Source organism: Chamaea fasciata, unplaced genomic scaffold, assembly GCF_029207755.1.
Source record: "Chamaea fasciata isolate MVZ Bird 193981 ecotype frontalis unplaced genomic scaffold, bChaFas1.0.hap1 SCAF_26, whole genome shotgun sequence".
Classification (NCBI taxonomy): domain Eukaryota; kingdom Metazoa; phylum Chordata; class Aves; order Passeriformes; family Sylviidae; genus Chamaea; species Chamaea fasciata.
The window spans coordinates 789,654-812,372 of NW_027094111.1; the positions used below are offsets into that span (position 1 = coordinate 789,654).

The 22,719-nt window shown below is 60.2% G+C and overlaps 5 protein-coding genes across 10 annotated transcripts; 2 read left to right on the plus strand and 3 right to left on the minus strand.

The window, feature by feature from the left end:
• Positions 1-369: 369 nt before the first annotated feature.
• Positions 370-1,611, minus strand: ZNF593 (zinc finger protein 593). The gene is made up of 3 exons (XM_066204355.1): positions 1,393-1,611; positions 964-1,026; positions 370-858 (listed from the first exon to the last, which is right to left on the minus strand). The coding sequence occupies exons 1-3, from the start codon at positions 1,587-1,589 to the stop codon at positions 717-719; spliced, it is 402 nt and encodes a 133-aa protein (XP_066060452.1). The 5' UTR covers positions 1,590-1,611; the 3' UTR covers positions 370-716.
• Positions 1,612-2,199: 588 nt separating this feature from the next.
• Positions 2,200-3,171, plus strand: CUNH1orf232 (chromosome unknown C1orf232 homolog). Its single transcript, XM_066204679.1, has 4 exons — positions 2,200-2,301; positions 2,377-2,463; positions 2,551-2,648; positions 2,835-3,171. Exons 1-4 carry the CDS (start codon positions 2,215-2,217, stop codon positions 3,091-3,093), a joined length of 531 nt encoding a protein of 176 aa, XP_066060776.1. The 5' UTR covers positions 2,200-2,214; the 3' UTR covers positions 3,094-3,171.
• Positions 3,172-3,352: 181 nt separating this feature from the next.
• Positions 3,353-4,912, minus strand: FAM110D (family with sequence similarity 110 member D). Of its 3 annotated transcripts, none has more exons than XM_066204291.1 (2): positions 4,639-4,912; positions 3,353-4,427 (listed from the first exon to the last, which is right to left on the minus strand). In XM_066204291.1, exons 1-2 carry the CDS (start codon positions 4,818-4,820, stop codon positions 3,647-3,649), a joined length of 963 nt encoding a protein of 320 aa, XP_066060388.1. In that variant the 5' UTR covers positions 4,821-4,912; the 3' UTR covers positions 3,353-3,646. The 3 variants fall into 3 exon arrangements, with proteins under 3 accessions (XP_066060388.1, XP_066060389.1, XP_066060387.1); XM_066204292.1 differs by having other exon boundaries at positions 3,718-4,427; positions 4,620-4,912; XM_066204290.1 differs by having other exon boundaries at positions 3,718-4,912.
• Positions 4,913-9,358: 4,446 nt separating this feature from the next.
• On the minus strand, positions 9,359-17,251 carry PDIK1L (PDLIM1 interacting kinase 1 like). Of its 2 annotated transcripts, none has more exons than XM_066204350.1 (3): positions 17,180-17,251; positions 15,048-15,349; positions 9,359-12,417 (listed from the first exon to the last, which is right to left on the minus strand). In XM_066204350.1, the coding sequence occupies exons 2-3, from the start codon at positions 15,330-15,332 to the stop codon at positions 11,677-11,679; spliced, it is 1,026 nt and encodes a 341-aa protein (XP_066060447.1). In that variant the 5' UTR covers positions 15,333-15,349; positions 17,180-17,251; the 3' UTR covers positions 9,359-11,676. The 2 variants fall into 2 exon arrangements, with proteins under 2 accessions (XP_066060447.1, XP_066060446.1); XM_066204349.1 differs by having other exon boundaries at positions 15,048-16,453; positions 17,180-17,246.
• A 2,108-nt stretch (positions 17,252-19,359) lies between these two features.
• Positions 19,360-22,719, plus strand: TRIM63 (tripartite motif containing 63). 3 transcript variants are annotated; one of them, XM_066204345.1, is made up of 9 exons: positions 19,360-19,536; positions 19,646-19,812; positions 20,910-21,078; positions 21,337-21,432; positions 21,565-21,798; positions 21,933-21,955; positions 22,078-22,202; positions 22,304-22,381; positions 22,482-22,719. In XM_066204345.1, exons 1-9 carry the CDS (start codon positions 19,378-19,380, stop codon positions 22,490-22,492), a joined length of 1,062 nt encoding a protein of 353 aa, XP_066060442.1. In that variant the 5' UTR covers positions 19,360-19,377; the 3' UTR covers positions 22,493-22,719. The 3 variants fall into 3 exon arrangements, with proteins under 3 accessions (XP_066060442.1, XP_066060443.1, XP_066060444.1); XM_066204346.1 differs by having other exon boundaries at positions 22,307-22,381; XM_066204347.1 differs by having other exon boundaries at positions 20,913-21,078.

The window sequence follows — 22,719 nt, forward strand, 5'->3', positions numbered from 1 at the left end:
CCCAGGCAGGGAGGCTGATCACACCATGCAGCCCCAGCCCTCCAGGAGCATGAAATCACTTGCAGGAGTTGAGATTTTGGGGACAGGAGCCTCAAAGTGTCCTCACCAAGGGGACACCAGCACTGCCCTCTCAAGGGCCAAAGCAGCTGCTCGCTGCAAACCCAAGTGTTTGATGGAGAGGTCACTCAAGCTCATATTCCCCCCCAAAAAGCTGCCTGGGAACTCCCTGCCAGGAGGGCAGAGGGGCTTTTGCCACCCTGCCAGGCAGGAGCTCCGGGACGAGGCTCCTGGCATGGACAGCTTTGGGTAATGGGGAAGAGCACAACACTGAGGTGTCCCCCCACCCCTTGGGGAACTGTCACCCTCATTTTCAATGTTGCCACACTTTTAGTTGAGATATTTTAATGGGTGCATCACTGGAACAAGCTCTGACCCAAGGACAGAGCAGAAACTGCTCCAAAGGCAGAGAGACAAGTGTGCAGTCCCACCAGCACTCAGAGAAGAAGCAATTTGTCCCTTTTCGAACAAGAAAGACACTCGGTGAGGGCACCCAGGGTCTTGCTGGCTCCTTCTCCTCGTTAGTGCCCTGGCCAGGGGGGCCGTGGGAGGAGCAGGGCGGTTTTGGCTGGCAGTGCTGGGACACATTTCTCTCACAAAGCTGAGGACAAAGACGTCCTTACAGAGCCACTCAGCCTCTCAGTCCCCTGTCCCTGCGCTCAGCTGGACGTCTCCATCTCGGCGACCTCCTCGAGGGGCTGCGTCTGCACCTCCACCTTCTTTGGGGGGATGTAGGAGCCCATCCCGGCGGCACGTTCGGCCTCCTCCTGCGTGTACGGAGCCTCACGCAGCTGCTTCAGCCTGGGGGGCACAGAGGGGGTGAAGGTTCCGTCTGCTCCTCCGAGCAGGACCGGCCCAGAACCGCCCCTGCCACCCCGGGCAGCCTGGGGGGCTGCCACCTCTTACCTCTTCTTGTGCACCTTGGATTTGAAATGCTCCTTCATGCTGTTCAGGTCCACGAAGTAGCGCCTGGGGTATGAAAGGATGGGGGTCAGGGGGACCCCGAGACTGAAGGAGGGTTGGGGAGGGTCCTACCGAGGGGCCAGGGGTCACCCTGAGACCAGGAGAGGATGGTCCCCAGGGGTCAGAGCCCTCTCACCAGAACCAGGGACCCCCCGGGCGCTGAGCACCCCCCTCCCAGAGCCCCCCGACCCCCAGGACCAGGAACCCACCCCAGCGGCCAGGAACGCCAGGGAGCAGAACAAGATCCCCCCTCTCCCGGGAACCAGGGACCCCCAGGACCAGGACAAGCCCCTCCCGAGGTTGGGGCCCTCCCTCCGTCCCCGGACCCCCGGATCCCCCCCGGATCCCCCCGGATCCCCCCGCCGCACGCACGCGCAGTGCAGGCAGTAGAACTGGGCGCAGCCCGGCAGGTCGGGGTCGATCTCCTGCCGCAGCAGCCGCGCGGCGTTCTCGGGCTTCAGGTCCACGTGGATCTCGTCCAGGTCGCGCCGGCGCCGCTTCGTCTTCAGCTGCCGGGCGAGCGAATGCGCCCGGTGCGCTCCGGTGCGGCGCCCGTTCCGCGGGGACATGGCGGCCGCACGCCGCGTCGCGCCGCACTGCGCAGGCGCGAGGGGTGCTGGCCACTCCCACACAGCCGCACGCCCCGCCCACAGACCGCCAGAGCGGGTTATGGCCACGCCCGCTCACGTAAGCCACGCCTATATTTATCAGGCCACGCCCCCGCCCGGTGCCCCCGGTCCCCGCGCCCCCCCAGCCCCCGGTGCCACCGTCCCCCGCGTGTTCCCCCCGTGTCCCCGTGCTCCCCGTGCTGCCCCGGTCACCGCTGCGATGAGCCGAGCGGGGCTCGGCGCTGATCGTGTTTCGCCCGTGATTAATTATAGATGGGGACGCGCGGCGGGGGGAGCGCGGAGCCCCAGCGCCTCTCTGCACCATGGGGGGGCTGTCCCAGCCCTGGGGGTCCCGAGTGGGCGAGGGGCACCGGGGGGCTGGGCCCGGGGGCTCGGGATGGGTTTTGGGGGTGACCGGAGGAGCCGCCCCCGCGCTGCCCCCGGCTCAGCCCGGGCTCAGATTCCTTTTGTGCGGTGCAAGTGGCCGCTGAAACTTTAATGAAGCCACCGGATCGCCGGGTCGCCCGTTGTGCCCGCCCCGCTGCCCGCGGCTCCCGCCGGCTGCGGCCCCGCTGAGCCCCTCGCCATGGCCCAGGGCTTCTGGCGGCTCTACAAGGCCAAAGTGCTGCAGACCCTGGGGGGGCCGCGGCCGGACGGGGCCCTGCAGGACGAGGTAGGGTGGGGGGGTCCCCCAAATGGGGTGACCAACCTCCCTGCACCCCTGTCCTCACCGGGGGCTTCGTTGCAGGGAGACCCCCCCGAGCTGATGGAGACGGCCGAGCCCCCCGCGCTGATGGAGGAGGGAGCCAGCCCCGTGTCCCAGCTGGCCAGGAAGGTGAGGAGGGGGCTGGGGGGCGGCGGGGCCGGGCGGGGGGTCACTGGGAGCCGGAGGTGCCCGCTGACCCCGGCGCTGCCCCCGCAGGTGCAGGGGGTGGGGGCCCGGGGCTGGCGGACGCTCTCATCCCTCTTCACCCGCGAGGACGAGCACCAGCTGCTCAGCCCGGAGCCCTGCCCGGACCAGTAGGTTACAGCTCCCCGAGGGGGGACCCCAGAACCCGGATCCAACCCCTGGGAACTGCCCACCGCACCCCATCCCCTGCATCCCCCTCCCCGGCCCGCACCGGGGGGAGGCGGCATGGAGGGGGGCCCGGTGGGCTCGGGGGGAAGGTCCCTGCACAGACATTTCCGTCCCCACTCTCCCCCCAGCCCTCTGGCCGCCGAGCCGCCCGAGCCGCCCCACACCGAGAAGGCGCCTGGGTTTTGGGATCTCTTTGCTACCAAGTGGCAGCAGGCGGCGGGGCCGGACAAGGGGGGGCCCCCGCCGGAGCCGGATGAGAGCCCCGGGGAGCCGCCGGGTGACGATGGCAGCGACCTGCGGGAGCCAGAGGAAGGGGCCTTCCACTGGGGCTTCCTGGCCGGCAAACTGGCCGAAATCCGCAATAAAACCGCCCCCAAGGGCAACTAGAGGAGGACGCACCAGCCGGGCTCCCCAGAAGTTCTTGTGGGCAGCGCGCCGCCCGTGCCCGGGGGCTCGGCCGCGGGTTTGGGTGTCACGTCTGCACCAAGAGCCCGGAGCTGCCCCTTGTCCCTGAGCTCTGCCTGTGCTTTCCTCACCCCCAACAGCCCCACGGCCCCTGGGGCAGCACAACCCCAAGGGTGGGGAGGGGGGGCTGCACCCCCAGCCCTGGGACATCCCCCCCCCACAACCACTCACACTACCAGGCTACAAAAAAAAAACCCGAATAGATTTATTTAACAGCAGCCCCTGTTGTGGGGAGGGGGGGCTGTGGGGTGGGCACTGCCCACGACGGGGGGTTCGGGCTCTGCCCACCCCCCAGCCTGCAGCTGGAGCAGCACCAGGGTGGTCAGTGGGGGCTGCAGGCCCATGCCACCCCCCTGGGCTGGGGACAGCGAGAACGGAGAGGACGGGCGACAGCAGGGGGACAGCAGGACAGCAGCCTGCCATCCCTGCGGCCGTGGGGAGAATCACCCGGGGCTGTCCCTTCCTCACCTGCCCCTCAGGTGCCCCCACCACGCTCAGCCCGTGGAGCTGGTGGCTCTCCCAGCCTGCGGCATCCCCACCGCACCCGGGCCGTGGGTGCCAGCAGCCCAGCGAGGGCGAGGGGCCACATCCAGCCCGCGGGAGCCGCGCGGGTGTCCCCGTCCCGGCCGGGCTGTCCCCGCTCACACCGTGGACTCCTTGGCAGCCGCCCAGGCTCTCTGGCAGCCGTAGAGCCACTTGATGACGCGGGCGTTGCGCTCCACCACCGACACGGCGGAGCCCAGCCGGGCGTCCGGCTCCTCCTCGCCCGGCCCCGCGTCCCCCTCGCTGCCCCCCGAGGCCCGCCCGGGCTCGGACTCGCAGGAGCCGGGGCCCGGGGCCGAGGAGCTGTCCCAGCCCGCCGGCCCGAAGCGTTCCCGGCCCAGCAGCTCCACCAGCGCCCGGTCCAGCCCGCAGTAGTTGAAGAACCGCTCCTGCTCCGACAGCGGCAGCGACACGCGCAGAGCCAGCGGCTCCTTCCCGGGGCCAGCGCGGGGCTGCTCCGCGGGGCAGCCGGGCACGGGGGAGATGCCGCCGCTGTCCCCGCCGCTGTCACCTCCCGGCGTCCGCGCCTCCTCCTTCTCGGCGGGCGCCCACAGCATGGGGGTCTCGGGGCTCGGGGGGGCTCTGGGTGCCTCGCCCAGCGCCCTGGCGGGGGGCGAGCTGGCGGGTCTGTCTCTGAGGGGTCCCTGGAAGAGGCGCCGCACCAGCCCGGAGCCCTTGGTGTTCTCCTTGTCCCCGGCCAGGCAGTCCCGTTTCTGCCGGTAGATGATGAGCGAGTCGGGTCTCAGCAGGCGCCTGCTGCCGCTGCGGCGGGACACGGGGGACTGCGGGCACGGCGCCTTCCGCGGGCCCTCCCGGCCCAGCTCCGAGCCCGGGCACAGGCGGCGGCCGTGCGGGGACAGGCGGGGCGAGCCCCGCAGCGCCGGCTCCTGCCGCCGGCTGATCACCTGCTGCGACTTGACGTACTTGGCCTTGTCGGCCTCCAGCCGCTCCACGGCGCTGGCTCTGCGGCCCCCGCTGCCCCCCGGGCCCTGCGGGCACTCGGGGCCGCGGTTCAGCCAGGCCAGGGGGGAGCCGCGGCCCGGGGCCATCAGGCGCAGGTTGCTGGAGGCGCAGACGGCGAGAGCGGGGCTGCCCAAGGGCACCATGTCCCCGGAACGGCGCTGCTGACCGCTCTGGGCCCCGGGCGGGTCCGGCGTGGCCGCGGGGGAGGCTCCTGAGGCTTCGCTGGGCTCCTGGATTCCGCCCTGGGAGGAGAGAGGAGGGTCAGGGTCAGCCCCGAGGTGCAGCGGCGAGGAGGAGGAGGAGGAGGAGGATGGGGCTGAAGCAGAGCTGAGGGTCCCCTCGATGCCGCACGGGCGGCGAGTCCTGCCAGCCCGGGCAGGAACAGCCCCCGGGCAGGAAGGGAGAAGCGCCGAGCATCCGCCGGCTTCACCCGCGTCCAGGAGCGGCTTCCAACAGGAAAAAATACCGGGGCCGGCCGCCGCCTTGTCTTCCCGAGCGGCAGAACAAAGCCGGGCTCAGGGGAGCTGGCCAGCTGCCCCACGGCCGGGGTGTGCCGGGGGGTCCCCGAGCCGTGCCCCGCACCGCCGGGCTGGGCTGGGAGGGAGGATTCTCCCCTGCTCCGTGTGCGGAGGGCACGGAACCAGCCCTGGGTGACAGCAGGGACACGGGGCTGGGCAGAGCGGAGCTCACGGGAGCAAACAGCCCGGGAACCCTCTGCCGCGCAGCTCCACACGCAGCGCACGGGCTCCACACCGCAGCCACCCCGGGGGAAACTGAGGCACGCGGTGTGTCCGGCCCGGTGCCCCCGGGGGATGAGCACCGGCTCCCGTGCCCAGGCTGGGGCTGCCCGTGCCGGGGGTCCCTCACCCTCCCCGGCCCAGCCCCGCGGCCAGGACCTGTGCCAGGACCTGTGCCAGGCAAGCGGGGGATGCTCTCACTCACCTGAGGCTGCGCAGGGATGCAGGGCTGGGATGCAGGGCTGGGATGCAGGGCTGGGATGCAGCGATGGGATGCAGGGATGCTCCAGTCTCACGCAGCTCCTGCCCCTCTGGCTGCCGCGGCAAACTGAGCCCAGAGCCGGGAGCAGCCTCATATAGAGGATGAGGAAGAGGAAGAGCCACCCATTAACCCCTGCCAGCCCAGCCCCGCGGGCAGGAGCCCACCCCGTGCCGAGCCTGCCTCTGGCCCTGCCCAGCATTAACCCCCCTCCTCCTGCGGCTCCAGCTCACCTCTGCCAGCTCCCCCCTCCCTCCGCTTCCTTACGGGAACCCGGCCGGGATTCCGGGATCTGCTGCGGAGACTTTTACCTCTGAGTCTCTCAGGGCGGGTCGGGAGTGGGGCAGGGAAACCGTGACCCCTCCAGCAGCTTCTCCGTCCAAGCCCACCCCAGGGTGCTGGGGGCAGTTCAGGAGCGGGAGCCCACCACGATCCCCCTCCCCAGGACCCTGCCCAGGCAGGAAAGGAGGAGGAAAAATCCTGCTGGCACCTTCTCCGGTGGCGGTGAAAGGGTCACAGGCAGCCCCGAGCCGGCCGGTTCCTGCCTCTTCCCCCCGGGAAGGGCTGTAAATCGCAGGAAGCCGCAATGGGCTGGAGCTGGCCCAGGGGTTATTTTTACCGCTGCCCTCTTCCCTTCCCGAGGGCCGAGAGCTCCCACAGGGACAATCCCGGCCCCCTCCGTCCCCGGCTCAGCCCGGGGGGCTGCGAACGTGGCACTGGAGCAGAGGGGGAAGGACGGGGGATAAAATGGAAGCTGGGCAGGATGCGAGGGGCCAGCTCTTGTGTGAGCTCTGCAGGCACTGGGAAGAATTCCCAGCGACAGTGCAGAAGGGACAGACCCCTCTGTAATAAACCTGGGGAGGAGCAGAGCAGGGAACCCTCAGGCTCTGTGTGCAGGACGAGGCCGCGCTGGAGCCGATCTGGTGGAACACGGGGAGTGGGATCAGGCCAAGCGGTGGAGAAACCCTCGGCAGCTCTGGGATCTGCCCCTGGATTCCCTCATGGGCCTTAATTTTAACTCCAAGCAACATGAATCACTAGGAATTCGTTAGGAAGTGTTTTATTTTCCGAGCTGTTCTGGTAAAGCCACGAGTGAGTAAGAGCAGCCTCGAAATCACCTTTCCCTGGCAGCTGCAGCCTGTTCCTCTGGGATGCTCTTCCCAAATGCCTGGCCCCTCCCTGGAGCACCTGCCAGGCACTTGCCATTGAACTGGAATACTTGGACAAGGCAGATTCCCTTTGGGATAAAAGAAGGGATTTCCTGGCATCAAACTTCCAGGCAGCTCCTGCTTTTCCTGGAGGTGGAGGTTTTGTCCCTGTGACTTCTAGGAAGGGATTCACCCCATTTTCAGCCTCCTGTGGATGCACCAGGGGGTTTTTGGAGCCGCGTGGGTGTTCCAAGCCCCTTGGGTTTACTGAAGGTTACTCAGAGCTCCTCTGTGGGGCTGGAAGGGAGCACAGAGCTGGGGAGGCAGAACAATCCCAGGTGAAACGTAGCCACAGCTGGGGCCAGGTGTAGAAACTTCCAGAAAAGGCAGAGAAGGTCCCCAAAGGCCACGAGCCCCAGACCCTCCTTCCACAGCACTTCCCTCTCCTGATGAACCAACCCTGCTCCCAGCACCGCTCTGACAGCTCCAGGTGACAGAGGCCACCGTGTCCCGCTGAGATCTTTCCAGATACATTTCTCCTTTCAAAAAATAACTTCAAAACCCACTCAGGTGCAGCCGGGAACGCAGCACCGGGTGCCCCAGCCAAGCTGCCTCTCCTGGCTGGTTCAGTTCCCACCCCAGAGCGGCTCCTCCGACCTGAGCCCCATGGAAATGCCACCCCTGGAGCTGGGCCCAGGGGAGCTGGGCCCAGGGGAGCTGGGGAGGAGCCAGGGAGGGCTCGGGCTTTCCTTCGGGGCAGGGCAGGGCTGCAGGGCTTGTTAGGCGAGTTTAAAAATACCGAGGGTTCAAAGGGGCACGAACAAACCCGAAAGCAGCGCCCGACCCCAGGCAGGCACCCGCGTGTCCCTGCAGGTCGGAACTGGAGCAGCCGGGCCCGGGAGAGGCTCCCGTGGATGTTCCAAACCCCAAAAAGCCCCAAAAGGCTCCAAGCCCACGGCAGGGGAGGGCTGGGCAGTGCTGGGACCCCAGGGACAGCCAGGAAAGACAGGGAATGAAGGAGAGATGGGGCTGAGGGTCTGAACCCACCACGGCTGCAAAGGTTTCTGTTTTAGGTTGCATCCGGTTCCATCCCAAACCTGAAATGCAAAAGAACAGCCCGGGCTGTGGCTCCTCTTCCAGCCCATCCTCGGGTCTCTTGACACCTCCCTGCTCCTAAGAATGGGGTTTCAGATTCCCCCCAACACTCCCAGAGCTCCCAACAGCACCTGCAGCAGCTCAGGCTGGAATTGCCACCTCCCCCGTGTCCCTTTATGGCATTCCCGGCACATCGCTCAGCCTTTATTGTGCTAAAGCACGGGAATTGCGCTTTTCGGGCTGCAAAGGGCGACAGAACAGCCCCGCCAGCAGCACCCGCTGAAACTGTCGTTTAAATGCTCCAAATTGGCTCTCCCTGGGCCGGTCCCTTCCGTCCCCAAACCACCGGGAAGGATCCAAACCACTCCAGCCGTGTCCCACGGGAGGATCCACGGGAAGAAGTGGAGCAAAGGGAAAAGCCCTTTGTGCCACCTGAGCCCTCGGGAGGGGAGTTGTTTCCCTGCAGGGAAGGAACATTCCCGATGGCTGGGATGGAGCCTGGGGCTCCCTGGATGGGGATTTTCCTCCCCTACAAAGCCCCAGCTGCCCCCTGAGCACAGAGTTAAGAGGGAACAGTATTCAAAAACGATGCAAAGAAATACTTACAGCCATTTGCAGGTGAGATTTGGGCTGGGAGGGGAAAAAAAAATTAAATTGAATTTTGTAAAGAAAAGTGGTTAAACCAAAACAAAAAACACCAGCAAGGCGAGTTCCCAGTGCCAGCCCTGGGAATGGGGATGGGCCAGCTGGAGCCTCTGCACAAGGAGGAAAACACAGCCGAGGTGGGGCTCTCCCAGCCCAGACGGGGCTTTAATTACATCTAATTTCTGCACCAGGGCATCTCCCTGCAGATTCCCCCACCCTCCCTATGGGCTAAATATATTTGAAGTACAGTATATACTATATATATACATATATATAGTGTGTGTGTGTGTATATATATGGTTTATTTTTCTTCATTTTGTGGGGAAGGAATTCAGCTCGTGTTTGTATTTAAAACCACCACTCTTAGAACTAATCTGAAAGTGAGACTTTCTCCTTTCTCCTCTACTAAAAGTCTTTACCCCCTAAAAAAAATGAATCTAAATCCAAACTGCATTGACAGTTAAGGACAAGGCTCCTGCCAGGAGGGAATTTGCCCATTCCAGGAGGGAACCTGCCCCTTCCTGGCACCAGGAATCCACAGGTGACAGGGCTGGGCTCGGGTTTGTTGTGGGTGTAAAAAATTCCAAGAAAAACTCATTTACAGCATTCCCAGTCTGCTGATCCCTCTGTCCAGAGCGCTGCTAATTAAAACATGCAAATGAGGTCATGGATAAGTAATGATGTTTCCTCACCTTCACTCCAAAGGTTTCCCAGGGCATGTGGGAGCAGCAGCACACTGTCCCTGGAGGGCAGCACTGACTCAAAGCACTTCCCCATACAAAAGTCCTTGAACGTCGTCGAAATTCAAGATTTTATTTCAAAAACAAGTCATGAACTTAATAAATTACACAATAATTTTCCTCATTATAAATTCTCCATAAAATATATTTTACAGTTTTTAAAGAAAAACATGGAAAAAAAAACCCAAAAAACTCCCAAGTGCTGAAAAGTGTCTTGACTTCGTGTCACGCTGGTGAAAGACCCCGCAGCTGCTACAACGACTTGATTTATTTTCTCAAAACAAAGACCTCAGACAACAACAACAACAAAAAAATCAAAGAGAACACAGAGCTCGAGGACTACCAGTGTCACCCAACAGCGAGGATAAGCACCATGAGAGGGATTTCAGGTACCCCCAACCTATAAAGTGGCAATCAGTGCAAAGAAACGCTTTGGGAGTCAAACACCCCGAAAATTCCCAGTGCCAGTCCCTCCTTTCTGCAGTGCAGCCCTGCAGAGGAGCCTCAGGTGGTTCTCAGAGCACCTCAGAGGGGAGCAGAGTGATTCTGGTTATAATTTCTGGGTGGGTGAGACTGGGGGACCCTCACCCCTTCGTTTGTAAAAAGCTCCCGAGTTTCACGTGAATTATAAACCCCCTTCAAGTTTTTCTCATCCCTGCTGGGATGTGAGGACTGGGAAGGCAGAGTTGGCACAAGCAAAGTGTGTTTGTCTGAGGATCACTCCCTAGAAGGATGAAGTGAAAGAAAATCACAAGAATTAAAAACTAAGGCCAGCTGGGTGACAGCCACCAGCTCACATAGCACCAAGTAAGAACAATCTGTGGCCTGTAAAGCCTCAGAAGTTGGGTAGAATCAGAACCCTTTGCTTTTGGAATAACAACAACAAAAAAATCCTATTTTGCTTATTTGCACTCGAAGAATAAACACTGAGTGCCCAGAACTGCCGTCCCAGCACTAAGAGGAAACAGTATTCAAAAAGCAAATGATACAAGGAAATACTTACAGCCATTTCCAGGTAAGATTTGGGTGTGTGTGTGTGTGGGGGGGAGAATAAATCGAATTTCATACAGAAAACTGGCCTTTCCTGCAGCTTTAAAGGCAATTTTAAGAGTCTGCTTTTTCCCAGAGGTCAGCCTGGAAGGGAAAGGTCAGCCCTGCACCCAGAAGAACAAAGTGTCGTGCTGCACAAAGAGCTGCTGCAGCCCTGCAGTGTCAGGTGGCCTCAGAGAAACCTCTCCCAGCCTCAATCTGCTCCGTGCAGCCAGAGCTGGGGATAAGCAGCTTCCAACTGCTCCAAACACCCCCCATCCTCCCATCTGTGCTTTTAAATAAAGATCACTTCTTTAAAAGGAGGAAAAATTATTAAAAAAACCCCACAACAACCCAGGCTGCCACCTTCCACACACCCGTGAGAGCAGGTGAGAGCCAGGGGACAGGGCCACCACCCCTGTCCCCTCATCCCCACTGGGTTTGGGGCAGTGCCAGAGAGGAAAGGCCATGACTGCTGGGATTATTAGTTGGATTCACTTAGTGGGAAAACTGTGCTGCCACCACATTTTGAAGGATTTTAAGATTATGCTGCTGGATTCCCTCATCCATTGCTGCCATAAACTGAGGGCACAGAATTCTGCTGAGGTAAAGCCTCGAGGTGCTCCGGGATTATGGACACCAGGGCAGAGAGCCTGGTGTTGAGAAAAGGCAGATTAATTGATTAATAAAAGCAAAATCAAACGATCAATGACCCAGCCCCCCCTGCCAGCACCTGACTGTACATTTTTAATTTGACTCCCTCAGTGATGAGCTCATTAAGCTCTAAGTGCTAAGATCAGCCACGTTAGCACTTGGAAAGCAGCTGACCCCCTTGCATTGCTTTTTTTGTTTACAAAGTCAAGTCTTTGAAATCAGATAACAAAAATAAATAATAAAGCCATTCAGGCCCGGGGAAGAAGGAGCTTTTGTCACCCACCTTCTTCACCCAGATTTCTAGCAGACCCCAATCATCCAGACCCACAGCAAATAATTTAAGTGCACACACACTCCCAGTCACTCATATACATAAATATGTACACAGATTACATTACAAAGCCTCAAGATTTGCACTGCCAGCATGCAAATCCTTTTTTTTTTTTTTTTTTCCATGAGAGTTCCTAATACTGCCATAGGAAGCTGGAATGTGTGAGACACTCCACGACAAGAGTGCTGGAAATCAAGTACTGTCGGCTCTAGCAACCTCCCCCCGGCCAGCGCACAGAGCAAGGAACAGCCTCACTCTGGGATTTCACCCCGTGGCCAGCTCAACATTCCTGCCAGGAAACTCAGGGAGGTGAGGAGCCCCCCCTGCAGCGAGCTGAGCTCTGCCCTCAGGGCTCAGCCCCTCACGTGTCCCAGCTGCTGTCCTTGAAGGCGATGTTGACCAGCCTGAGCTCCAGCTCGAAGGCGTCGGGCCGGTCCTGCGGGTTGGCCGCCAGCATCTCCTTGATCAGCTGCTTCATGCGGGCGTTCATGGACTTCTTCTTGACGGGGATGAGCAGCTCCATCTTGGGGTTCTCCAGCAGCGCCTCGCCCACCGGCACGATGGCCGTGCCCTGCCGCACGTAACTGCCCAGCAGCTCCTTCTTGGTCTCCGTGTCGATGAAGGTGATCCTCTCCAGCATGGCCCAGATGATGATGCCCAGGGCGAAGATGTCGGCCTTGGCCGTGTAGTGTCCCTCCCACACCTCGGGGGCCATGTAGAAGTCCGTGCCGCAGGCGGTGGACAGGAAACATTTGTTGACGTTGACGGGCTCCTCGGGGTTCTGCCCCGAGGCCGAGCACACCTTGCTCAGCCCGAAATCCGCCACCTTCAGCGTGGGCTCGGGGTCGCTGGCGTCCGCCCGGCCCTGCGAGATGAGGATGTTGTCGGGTTTGAGGTCCCTGTGGATGATCTGGTTCTTGTGCAGGAAGGCCAGGGCGCTGCTGAGCTGCAGCATGAAGCTGGTGTTGGTCCTGCGGTTGGGCTTGCGGGACAGCAGGTACTCGTTCATGTCCCCCCCGTCGCAGAAATCCATCACAAACCACAGGTAATAAGCACTTTTGGGGTCAAAGGCTATTTCTCCTTTTAATGAGGTTTCTACGAGCTGCAACGAGGAAAAGAAATCTCGTAACTACCTGATGATCATGAGAGGGATGTGATGGAAAAATGCGTGAAATCAGGATCTTGGTGGAGAGGGGAAATTTGGGTTAGTTGCACAGAAGGAATTGCTCCCTGAGGGGCTGGGGGGCCCTGGCACAGGTGCCCAGAGAAGCTCTGGCTGCCCCTGGATCCCTGGAAGAGTCCAAGGCCAGGCTGGAACAAGCTGGGACAGTGGAAGGTGTCCCTGCCCATGGAAATGAGATGGGGTTTAAGATCCCTTCCAACCCAGACCATTCTAGGACTGCTCAACCCTCCTCTCAACAATCCAGAGAGCAAGATACTGCAATGGGGGAAAGAGAACGTGATGCAAATGTTTTTATGTAAAAGAGAAAAAAAATAAAATCACAATATATTTGCCCGCCTCCTTATCTCCACTTGTGTGGAGCGTATCACGCTCAGGCTCCTGCCCAGCAGCAGAGCTCGACCCTGATAACAGAATTTTTAAAGATACCCAGTGGCCATTGCCCTCCCATCTGTCCCAGCTGGACAGTGTCCCACCCTGACAAAGCCTGTCCCACCCACTTTGCCAACAGCTTCTCGGGATAAACAAAGTCTCACAAGTAACTCCACACAGCTCTATTTATCCATGAGAGATTTTTAAAGCCTGTTCTCCATTCCTGACACATGAATGAATTCCAACAAGTTAACACAGGATCCCTGAAGCCAGGAGAACACTGATCTGCAGGCACAGCTGAGCACGGAACACCCTTCCCACCATCATTATCCACATGGTGTTTTCAGGAACACAAGTTGAACAGCCAGTTCTTACAGCTGCTTCACACAGAAAGCAAAGTAAAACCTGCAATCACTTCTACTAATCCTGTTTACACAACTGCATTTGCCTCTTCAGCTCCTCTGAGGTGGCTCTGGAAGGAAAGTCCTGCAACTATTTCTGTTAGTAGCAAACCCATGGACACTAAATCAAACTGGCTTTCAAAAGTGAAGGGCTGTGTTAATATCTAGAGAGGCATTTTAAAATGCTTTTAAAAAGTGACCTTTTCAAGAGAAAAAATGGCAAAAAATTACAGCTATCTTCCCAGACCAATTTAAACAGTAAATCTATTTCAGAGCAAAAAAATGCCTTCTTTAGGGTTTGTAGTCAGGAGTGGGGAGATTAGGGTATCTCAGGAGAGCAGGGAGTCTCCTCTGCCAAGAGGGCACCAGCACAGAGCCACAGGAGCTGCACTTGCAGGCGTCGTAAGAACTAAGACAACAAAATCCACCCCCCACATCTGTGGCAGTGGCAAAGCACCAGCAGACAAGGCAGACTCAGGACTCAAACTCTACAGATTTGGTTCAGCTGGCACTGAGAACCTGCCCCAGAGCCCTCCAGGAGAGGGTGACAGCCCCTGCTCAGCCTCCTCAGACACAGCAGCAGCTCAGCTCTGCACCAGCACCTGGCAGAGCCAGGAGGGCTCTGACCGGGCCTGCTTTAGCCCAGGCTGCTCCACAGTGACCCTGCCAGCTCAGCTCTGCTCTGCCCTTTGCTCCTCTCCCTGCTCCAGCAAAACAATCCCTGCTGTTTGCACCTGGCAGATCCCTGTGCCAGCCCAGCCAGTGCTGGGGGGCAGCTGGGAGCTCTCCCCACCCTGCAGCTCCACCCCGGGGCTCTGGAGGCTCCTCCCTGCACACCCCTGGCAGCTCCACTGAAAGCAGGCAGGCAAGGCTCTGACTTCTCCCCCACGAGCTGGCCAGGGTTATGTTAGCCTAATCCTCCCAGGAAAACAAGGCAGGAACAGCTCCCAGGGCACGGGGAGTTGGCAGAGCTGGGAATCCTGGTGCTGGGCACCTGCAGGGCTGCTCACCAAGAAAGGGGCCACACCAGACAGAAGCAGGGACAGGGAAAACTGAAATGACAACACCTGACTAGGGACAACACAGCAAACACTGAGCAGGCTGCTGGCTTTTTAAACCAGAGACACAAATTTCTGCCCGGGGCTGATTTATACTTGGGGCTCCTTCTTGACAAGGGAGCTAATTAGATTGCCTTTCAATGTCTTTCCACCTTCAAACATACCCATCCTCAAACTTAAAGGACACTTTCAGAGTGATATGTATTCCCTTATTTATACCTTGACCACTCTTTGAAGAGATTAATAGTTATTTATTAAAAAATAAAAACAGCTCATGATGTGCTAGCAACTGATTCTTGTCTCTGAAAGAATTTTAACCGTTGGCTTCCTATAAATCAAGACACTGATTTCCTCTTCCAAGGACACCCAGGATGGAACTCCTCCAAGCTCTGTCCCAGGACAGAATGCTCTTTAACCTGCAGCTGCCAAGAACTGCACAGCCTGCACCTCCCCTGGGCTTCACCTGCAGGGCTTCCTCAAATTATCAAAGCAGATTTGCATTAGACACAAATTCTGGACTCTTTCAGAGCAGCACAGCTTCAAACCCAAGATCCAGGTGATTGTTCTGTGGGGTTTTTTTTAAGATCTCTGTTAAAGTCTGGGTGTCGGCAGTGCACACAATCCCCTGGCCTGGCTGAGCAGAGCTCACACCCCTGGGCTGCCCCACCTCCTTCCCCCCAGCTCACGGTTCCTTCCACCCCGTCCCCTCGGCCTCGAGTACCTGCAAGTACAGGGAGGAGCTGGAGCCATGGGCCATCTTCTGCACCATGCCATCTTTCTGCAAGATGCACTCCTCCAGGTGAATGACGTTGGGGTGCTGGCTCTTGATACTGCTAAGGGCCCAGAACTCGCGCAGAGCCAGTTCCACGTTCTCGGGAGCGTGGCACCGGATCTTTTTCACGGCCACGCGGGCGCGGCTGCTCCTGACGACCGCTTCGTACACCACACCATAACTGCCACGACCAACCTCCCGAATTAGATCGTACTTAGGCTGGCTACTCACCATCTTCAAGAGCAAAGGTTCTGGGGAAGGGGGAGAAACCCACAGAGCTAAAGCTTAGGCACAGGAACCGGGCTGTGTATTCCCCCCCTCGAGGGGCTGGGCCTGCCCAGACCCCGCTGTTAACGGGGGCTCAGCGCTAGAACATTCCAGAAGCTCCTCCATAAACCTGCACCCTCTTTGCCACACACACAGAGAACCGAGTGAAAGCAAAATTACATCTTTCCGGTTAAAAAAATTCAAATACAGCCCGGTGTGTTCAAGGTGGCAACAGTTCAAAGCCGGGCTGGCAGGGGGCCGAGGCAGGGCTGTGGGGAACGCTCCTGCTCCGCTCCCTCCGTGTTTTCTGTGAGCATCTGCAGGAATGACAGGAGGGTGGCATGCTCCCCATCCAGCCTGGCAGCTCCCAGCAGAAGCCCCTGCTTGGGCAGTACAGATTTTAATCAACTGCCTTTTTGTGGACTGCAGGAGCAAGTGTTTCTGTTACAATTAAGTTGCTTTGCTCAGCTTCAATTGCTCCCCGTTTATTTTTTGAGGTGATTTTTTCACCAAGCTTCTCCTCTGCACGAGGAATCTACAGTTATGAAAGGTTAATAAAAAGGATTACTGATTGCAGAAGTTGGCAGCCAGCATCTAACTTTCACTTTTGCTCAACAGAGCAAGGACAAAAGTTAAGTTATTGCTCTGACAGTAAAACAAGAGACACACACACACACACACACACAAAAAAAAAAAAAAAAAAAAAAGGAGGAAAAAAACCCCCCAAAAGCACCAAACCCTGCTGCAGATTTGTGACCCTCCCTGCACGCTGCCCTACAAGATTACAAACCAAACACCGGCACCACCTTCACACAACCAAACTAAAACGGGACACTGACTAGAGACAGCAGGAAACTAAAATAAAAAAAATTAAAAGCTTGACTAGCCAAGGATCACTGGTCAAACAGAATGAAACGCAAACCCAAAAGTAAATAAATAAATAAAATCACACTGATAGATCAGAACTACGATAGCTTTAAGACAGCCAGTGATAAAGGTAACTCTGTTTATGTCAGGCAATAAGGACCACACTGAAACGGCCTGTTATTAGTAGGAAGCTTTCAAGTATTTCCACTGCTTTAGGCTTTCTTTTATATTAAGGAAAAAAAAAAAAAAAAGGAAAAAGAGAGAGAAAAAAGGTATCATCAGTGTCAGGCAATGCTACAGAGACATTTTAACCTTTCAGCAAAGCTGTGCGATGGACATTGGCAGGGAGGTTGGGAACCGAGGCGTGAGGTGTGTGAGGAAGCAGGAGAGCCCAGTGAGGGACGGGCCGAGGCTGCGGCCGCAGGTCAGAGCCCGGACACTGGGACCTGCTGGGCCAGCGAGGGCCGGAGCTGCCATTTCCCCGGGGCCAAAGAACCCCGCGGGAAAACACCTCACACACGGGCACGGCGGGCACAGCACGTCCCCCGAGCCGGCAGCGGCTGTCACCGCGGCCCGGTCACCGAGCCGAGCCCCGGGGCCGAGCCCACACCGGGCCACACCGGGCCGGGGCCGCCGCTCGCTCCCGCGGGCCCGGGCAGCGCCGCCCGCCGCCTTACCGGCGGCGATTATGGAATAATAGAAATATATAAATAATAGAGATAACATTAATGCAGCCCTCCTGCTGCACGGCCGCACCGGGCCCCCACCTGAGGCTGTGGAGGGAAGCACCGGCGCACCGCTCGACCCAGAGGGGGGCACGATGCTGGCCCGCCGCAGTGCGTACCGGCCCCCCCCCCCAACCTGCAGCGCGGATCCCGCCCCGCTCCAACCCGCCGGGGGCCGGCGAGGCCGCGGGGCCGCCCCCGGGCCGGGAAAAGCCGCGTTACCTCAGCGCCGCCGCCGCCGCCGCCGCCCGGCCGCCATCTTAGCGCTGCGCTCCGCCCGCCCGCCTTCCCCTCAGCGCGGCCACGCCCACTCCGTGACCGCGCCCACTTCGGGCAAAGCGCCCCGTGATTGGTCAGCCGAGAGGGCGGGGCGGGGCGAGCGCAGTGGGCGTTTAATTGCATTAATGAATCAATTAATTACCTAAATTTCTGTTTATTAATTAGGAAGGAATTGTTGCCTGTGAGGGTGGGCAGGCCGGGCACAGGGTGCCCAGAGCAGCTGCGGCTGTCCCTGGATCCCTGACAGTGCCCAAGGCCAGGCTGGATGGGGCTTGGAGCAGCCTGGGACAGCGGAAGGTGTCCCTGCCCTGTCAGGGGTGGCACTGGGTGGGATTTAAGGTCCTTCCAAAATAAACAATTCCGGGACTCTATGATTTATTGCTTGGCATCCGGAAAAAATCAGTACAGCTCCTCTCGCCCTTGGTTGTGCCCTGGCTTTGTGTGACAGTGACACAAGAGCTGTCGCCCCTCTCTGCTCCCTGTCCTGTGTCATGGCCCCCTTTCCTCCCCAGGCTGCAGGGCTGGAAGTGTCCCCCATGCCCAGGAGCTGGGACCGCAGGGCTCCTGTCACAGGCCCTGCTGTGTCCTCAACCATTGCAAAGCCATCACGGGGACATTTTGGGAGAAGCCAGGGCCACCTACTGCTCAGAGCCCTTCCAAGACCAAGCAGAGGGAGATTCATTCCTGCAGTGGGCTCTCCAGGGTTAATTGGGCAGGATCCCAGGGGTGATTAGTGCCCTGGGTCCTGCCTAAGCTGTCCCAAGCCAATTAGGGGCCAACGAGCCCCTTGTGGGTTCGGAAAGCTGCTTAGGGCATTACATCCCCTCCGTTTCTGTGAATCCCCTTAATTGAGTCCAGAAGCAATTAGTTAATCAATGTCACCCGGGGCAGGGCCAGGTCTTGTCTGGGTCCGGGCAGGGTCCCCCCCCCCGTGTGCCCAGCCAGCCCTGTCCTCCTGCCAGCGCCTCGCTGGCAGAGCCCCAAGTCCCTGAACGGGAACAATTTTGCAAGATGTGCCTGGCGGGTCCCGGCACAGCCACTCGCTGCACACGTGAGCCAGGGCGGAAGGAGCCCCGAAACAGCTGGGCAGGGAGACGAGGGGGTCAGTGCACCCCGACACCGTGTGCCTGTCCACCCAGGTGCCCGTGTGTCATACCTCCCTTGTCCCTGTGCACCCATTTATCCACGTGCCCGTGCATCCCTGCACCCCCGCACACCTACACCTGTGCACCCAGGTAGCCCCTGCAGCCCCTCCTGCCCGCAGTCTCTGTGGGCACCCAGCTGCCACCACCCTGTCCCCCCATGCTGACCCATCTGCGCCGAGGGTAGGGTTACCCTCTGCTGGTGCAGCTGCCCGTGCTGACAGCTCTCCCTGCGGCCAGCCCTGGCCCCGGGCCAGCCAGCTGGGCATCGTGTCCGGGGCTGCTTTCGGCCAGGGCTGTGCCCCACCAGCCGTTTCTGGGTCAGCTTTGGAACCCCAGCAGCGGAGCCAGCTGGGTCACGGCTGTGACATGGCTGTGGGGAGCAGCCTGAGCAGCCCCTGCTGTGTCTGGGGTCACAGGCCCCTGCCTGGGGAGGGGACACCCCGCCGCATGTGCCAGGCATGGGGGCTGCCTCCCCCAGAGCTGCCTGTCCCCTCCAAGCACGCAGGGAGCCACTGGCGAGGTGTGTTTGTAGCCCAGAAGTGCTCGTGTTTTGGGTGGGGAAAAGGACAAACCCTGTGTAAGCCACCCCCTGGTGCACCTGGCCCAGCTCCGCCTGATTTCTGGAGCCACCACAATGTCCTAATGACCGCGGGGCCGGTGTTTGCCCCTCCTTGCCCCCGCCCTGACGCTGTCTTGGGGTCCCTGCCGGTCTCAGGATGTGCAATCACTTGGCCGGGGGGCAGCGCCCGGCGCTGTTTACCCCAGAGCTGCGGTTCGGGCATGTCCCCGGCACGGGCGGGCAGCGCCTCCTGGACAGCCTGTGCCCGTCTTGTTTACCGGCCCTTCCCGACGGCTCAGCGCCGTGTGACAGGTGCTGTCCCGACACCCGACACCGCCGCGATGGGGATGGATCCGCGTGACACCGAGCCGTTCATAAATAGCGGGGCTGGGGTGCCGGCAGCGAGAGCGCTGCGAGGAGACAGCACTGACGAGCCCATGGACTTCCAAGCCGGGATCCTGCAGGATGGCAGCCCCATGGAGAGCCTGGAGAAGCAGCTCATCTGCCCCATCTGCCTGGAGATGCTCAGCAAGCCGGTGGTGATCCTGCCCTGCCAGCACAACCTCTGCCGCAAGTGCGCCAACGACGTCTTCCAGGTGAGGCGGGCTCCCCACGCCTGTCCCCTCCCCGTGCCCGGCCTGGGGGGCACTGGGGTATGGTGGGGACACTGATGGACCCCCCCCGATGTTCATCTTGCCCTCCCAGGCCGCCAACCCGTACTGGCAGGGCCGGAGCAGTGTGATTTCGGGGGGCCGGTTCCGGTGCCCCTCGTGCCGCCACGAGGTGCTGCTGGATCGCCACGGCGTCTACGGGCTGCAGAGGAACCTGCTCGTGGAGAACATCATCGACATCTACAAGCAGGAGTGCTCCAGGTGGGCACAGGCGGCCGTGGCTGGGGGGGACCTGGGGATATGGGGACATGGGGGCGCGGGGATGGCTCCCTGCCATGTCCCAGCACCAGCACCGGCACCCCAAAGATTGCACCTGGGGGTCTTTCTGCTCAGTGATCCCCAATCCAAATCTTTTCCTGACTCAAATCTTCCTCCCTCGACCAAAATCTTCCTCCCTGGACCCAAAACTTCCTCCCCCAACCCAACTGTCCCCTCTGCCCAGAGCAGTTTGTGCCTCTGGCTGTCCCAGGGGCATGGCAGGGCCCAGGGGGGTGGTGGCAGCTGAGCACCTCCTGCTGCCCCCGAGGCTCTTGCTGGAACATTCGGTGGGAGATAAGAGGTGTGGGGAAGGAATCCAGGCTCTGCTGGTGACAACAGGCACTGAGGCTGATAAGGGGCAGAGGGACAGTTTGGGGGGGGGGGGGGACCCAGTGGGTACAAACACGAAGCTGGGGGGACACAGAGGGGTCACAGGCTCTCGAGGCAGAGCAGTGGCCCCGGCCAAATTCCCTGGAGCGCTGTAAATATTGTGTGAGAGCCATGGGGACGGGGACGATGGCACGTGGCAGGTGTCCTGCCTGCCGGGGGGGCCGGGGGGCCCAGGCCTGTCCCTGTTTCAGAGCCTTGGCTTGTCCCCATGTCCCTCCTTGCTGTGGACAGGACAATGGAGCTGCAGAAACCCCCTGGGGGTTTCTGGGTGTCCCCACCCCGGTCACACGACGGGTGACAATAAATCTGGGCAGCACAAGGCTAAAATTAGGCACTGGTGCAGCGCCTCTGGATTGCAGCCCCCCTGTCCCCAGTGCCACCCGCTGCCATGCCCAGAGCCACGGTGGCCTAAACTGGGACATACTGGGGTTTACAGGGGCACAGAGATTTACAGTGGCTCCCAAAGGAGCGGCTGGGGGGTTAGGCCAGGGTCTGGCCTCTTTCCTGGGGACCTCATTTTGGGGTGGCAGCGGGGCTGACGCCGCAGTGGGGACACCGTGGTGGCAGGGGTGTCCCTGCAGCGGGGACGTCACCCTGGTGCGGATGTCACCGTGACGGGGACGTCACCGTGGCCGTGCCCCCCTCTCCAGCAGGCCACTGAAGAAGGGGGAGCACCCCATGTGCAAGGAGCACGAGGACGAGCGCATCAACATCTACTGCGTCACCTGCGAGGTGCCCACCTGCTCCATGTGCAAAGTCTTCGGGGCCCACAAGGACTGCGAGGTGGCCCCTCTGCAAACCGTCTTCCAGGGACAGAAGGTGCCCTGGGGGGGACCCGGGGGGGGGCTGTGGGGGGACACGGGGATGTGCTGAGCTGGGACAGTCACAAATAACAGCGGGATGGCTCACGGGGTATTAATAGCCCCTGGGTGACTGTGCCCAGGAGACAGACTATATTTAGAGCAGCTGTGGCTGGTGAGGCCTGTGGGGACAAGCAATGCCCAGCCCGTCCCCATGCTGGGGTGGGAGAAGTTCCTGTCTCCACAGGAGTTCAAACTTCTCTCCGTCCCTCACCAGACCGAGCTGAACAACTGCATCTCCATGCTGGTGGCGGGGAATGACCGGATCCAGACCATCATCTCCCAGCTGGAGGACTCCTGCCAGAGCACCGAGGTGAGGAAAGGGGGAAAAGGAACCCCCCAAAAGCCGAGCACGGCCGGGAGCGGGGTGGAGCCCATGAAGCCTTGGGATGCTGAGGTGCCGGAGGGACGCAGAGGTGACATCCCCTGTCCCTTGTCCCCGCAGGAGAACAGCGAGGCGGCCAAGCGGGAGCTCTGCGCTCGCTTTGACGCGCTGGCGGCGCTGCTGGAGGAGAAGAAAGTGGAGCTGCTGCAGCGCATCTCGCAGGAGCAGGCGGACAAGACCGCCTTCATCCAGAGCCTCATCTGCCAGTACAAGGAGCAGCTGGAGAAGTCGAGCCGGCTGGTGGAGACGGCCATCCAGGCAGCCGAGGAGACCGGGGGGGCCGCCTTCCTCATGGTGAGACCCCCAAGCCTGCCCCCTCCCCGCTGGTTCCTCATGGGGTCCCGCTGTGGGGGGCGACCTGGTGGCTGCTGTGGCTTCACTCACCTCCTTCTCCTCCTCCTTCCCCTTCTCTCTCTCTCTTTCCACAGAACGCCAAGCAGCTCATAAAAACGTAAGTGCTCAAACTGGGGGAACCTCCGTGATCCAGGGGCAGGGATGGGGGATGCCGTGACCCCCTGCCCTGGTGCCCCACGAGGGGACAGGAATGCACCCATCCCTGCTCTCCCCGCCCAGGATCGTGGAGGCCTCCAAGGGTGGTCGCCTGGACAAGATCGAGCAGGGCTATGAGAGCATGGACGCCTTCTCCGTGAGCCTGGAGCACCTCACCGAGGCCGTGCACGCCTTGGACTTCGACCCCGGTAATTCAGCCCCCAACGCCCCATTAGCGACCCCCACCCAGCTGCTGACACCCCCTGCTTCTCCTGGTGGCTCCTGGTGACCTTTGGCCGCTTGTTTGCAGCAGAGGATGATGAGGAATACTTTGATGGGGAGGAAGAAGAGGTGGAAGAGGACGCAGCGCCCGAGAGGACAGTGATGGGTAAGGGGCTGGACCCCCCTCCCCAGGACCCTCCAGCACCCACGGGGGGAGCTTTGGGGGCTTGGGCCCTCCTTGATGACCCCATCCTCTCCCTCGGCAGCTTCCCTGTAGCCACAGCAACGTTGCCGGCGCGGGAGAAACGCCCCCGGGCACAGGATGTCCGGCGACATTTGGGATGGGGAGGGACACACGGCGGGGACCGGCAGTCTGGCCAGCCGGCGCCTGCTCCAGCACAGGACACTTTTCTATACGGGTGCAAATAGGACAATTCCGCACGTTTTGTAATTCCCTTGTTTTGTATATAATTGTCACGGATTTGAAATTTGTGTCTTTTGTAA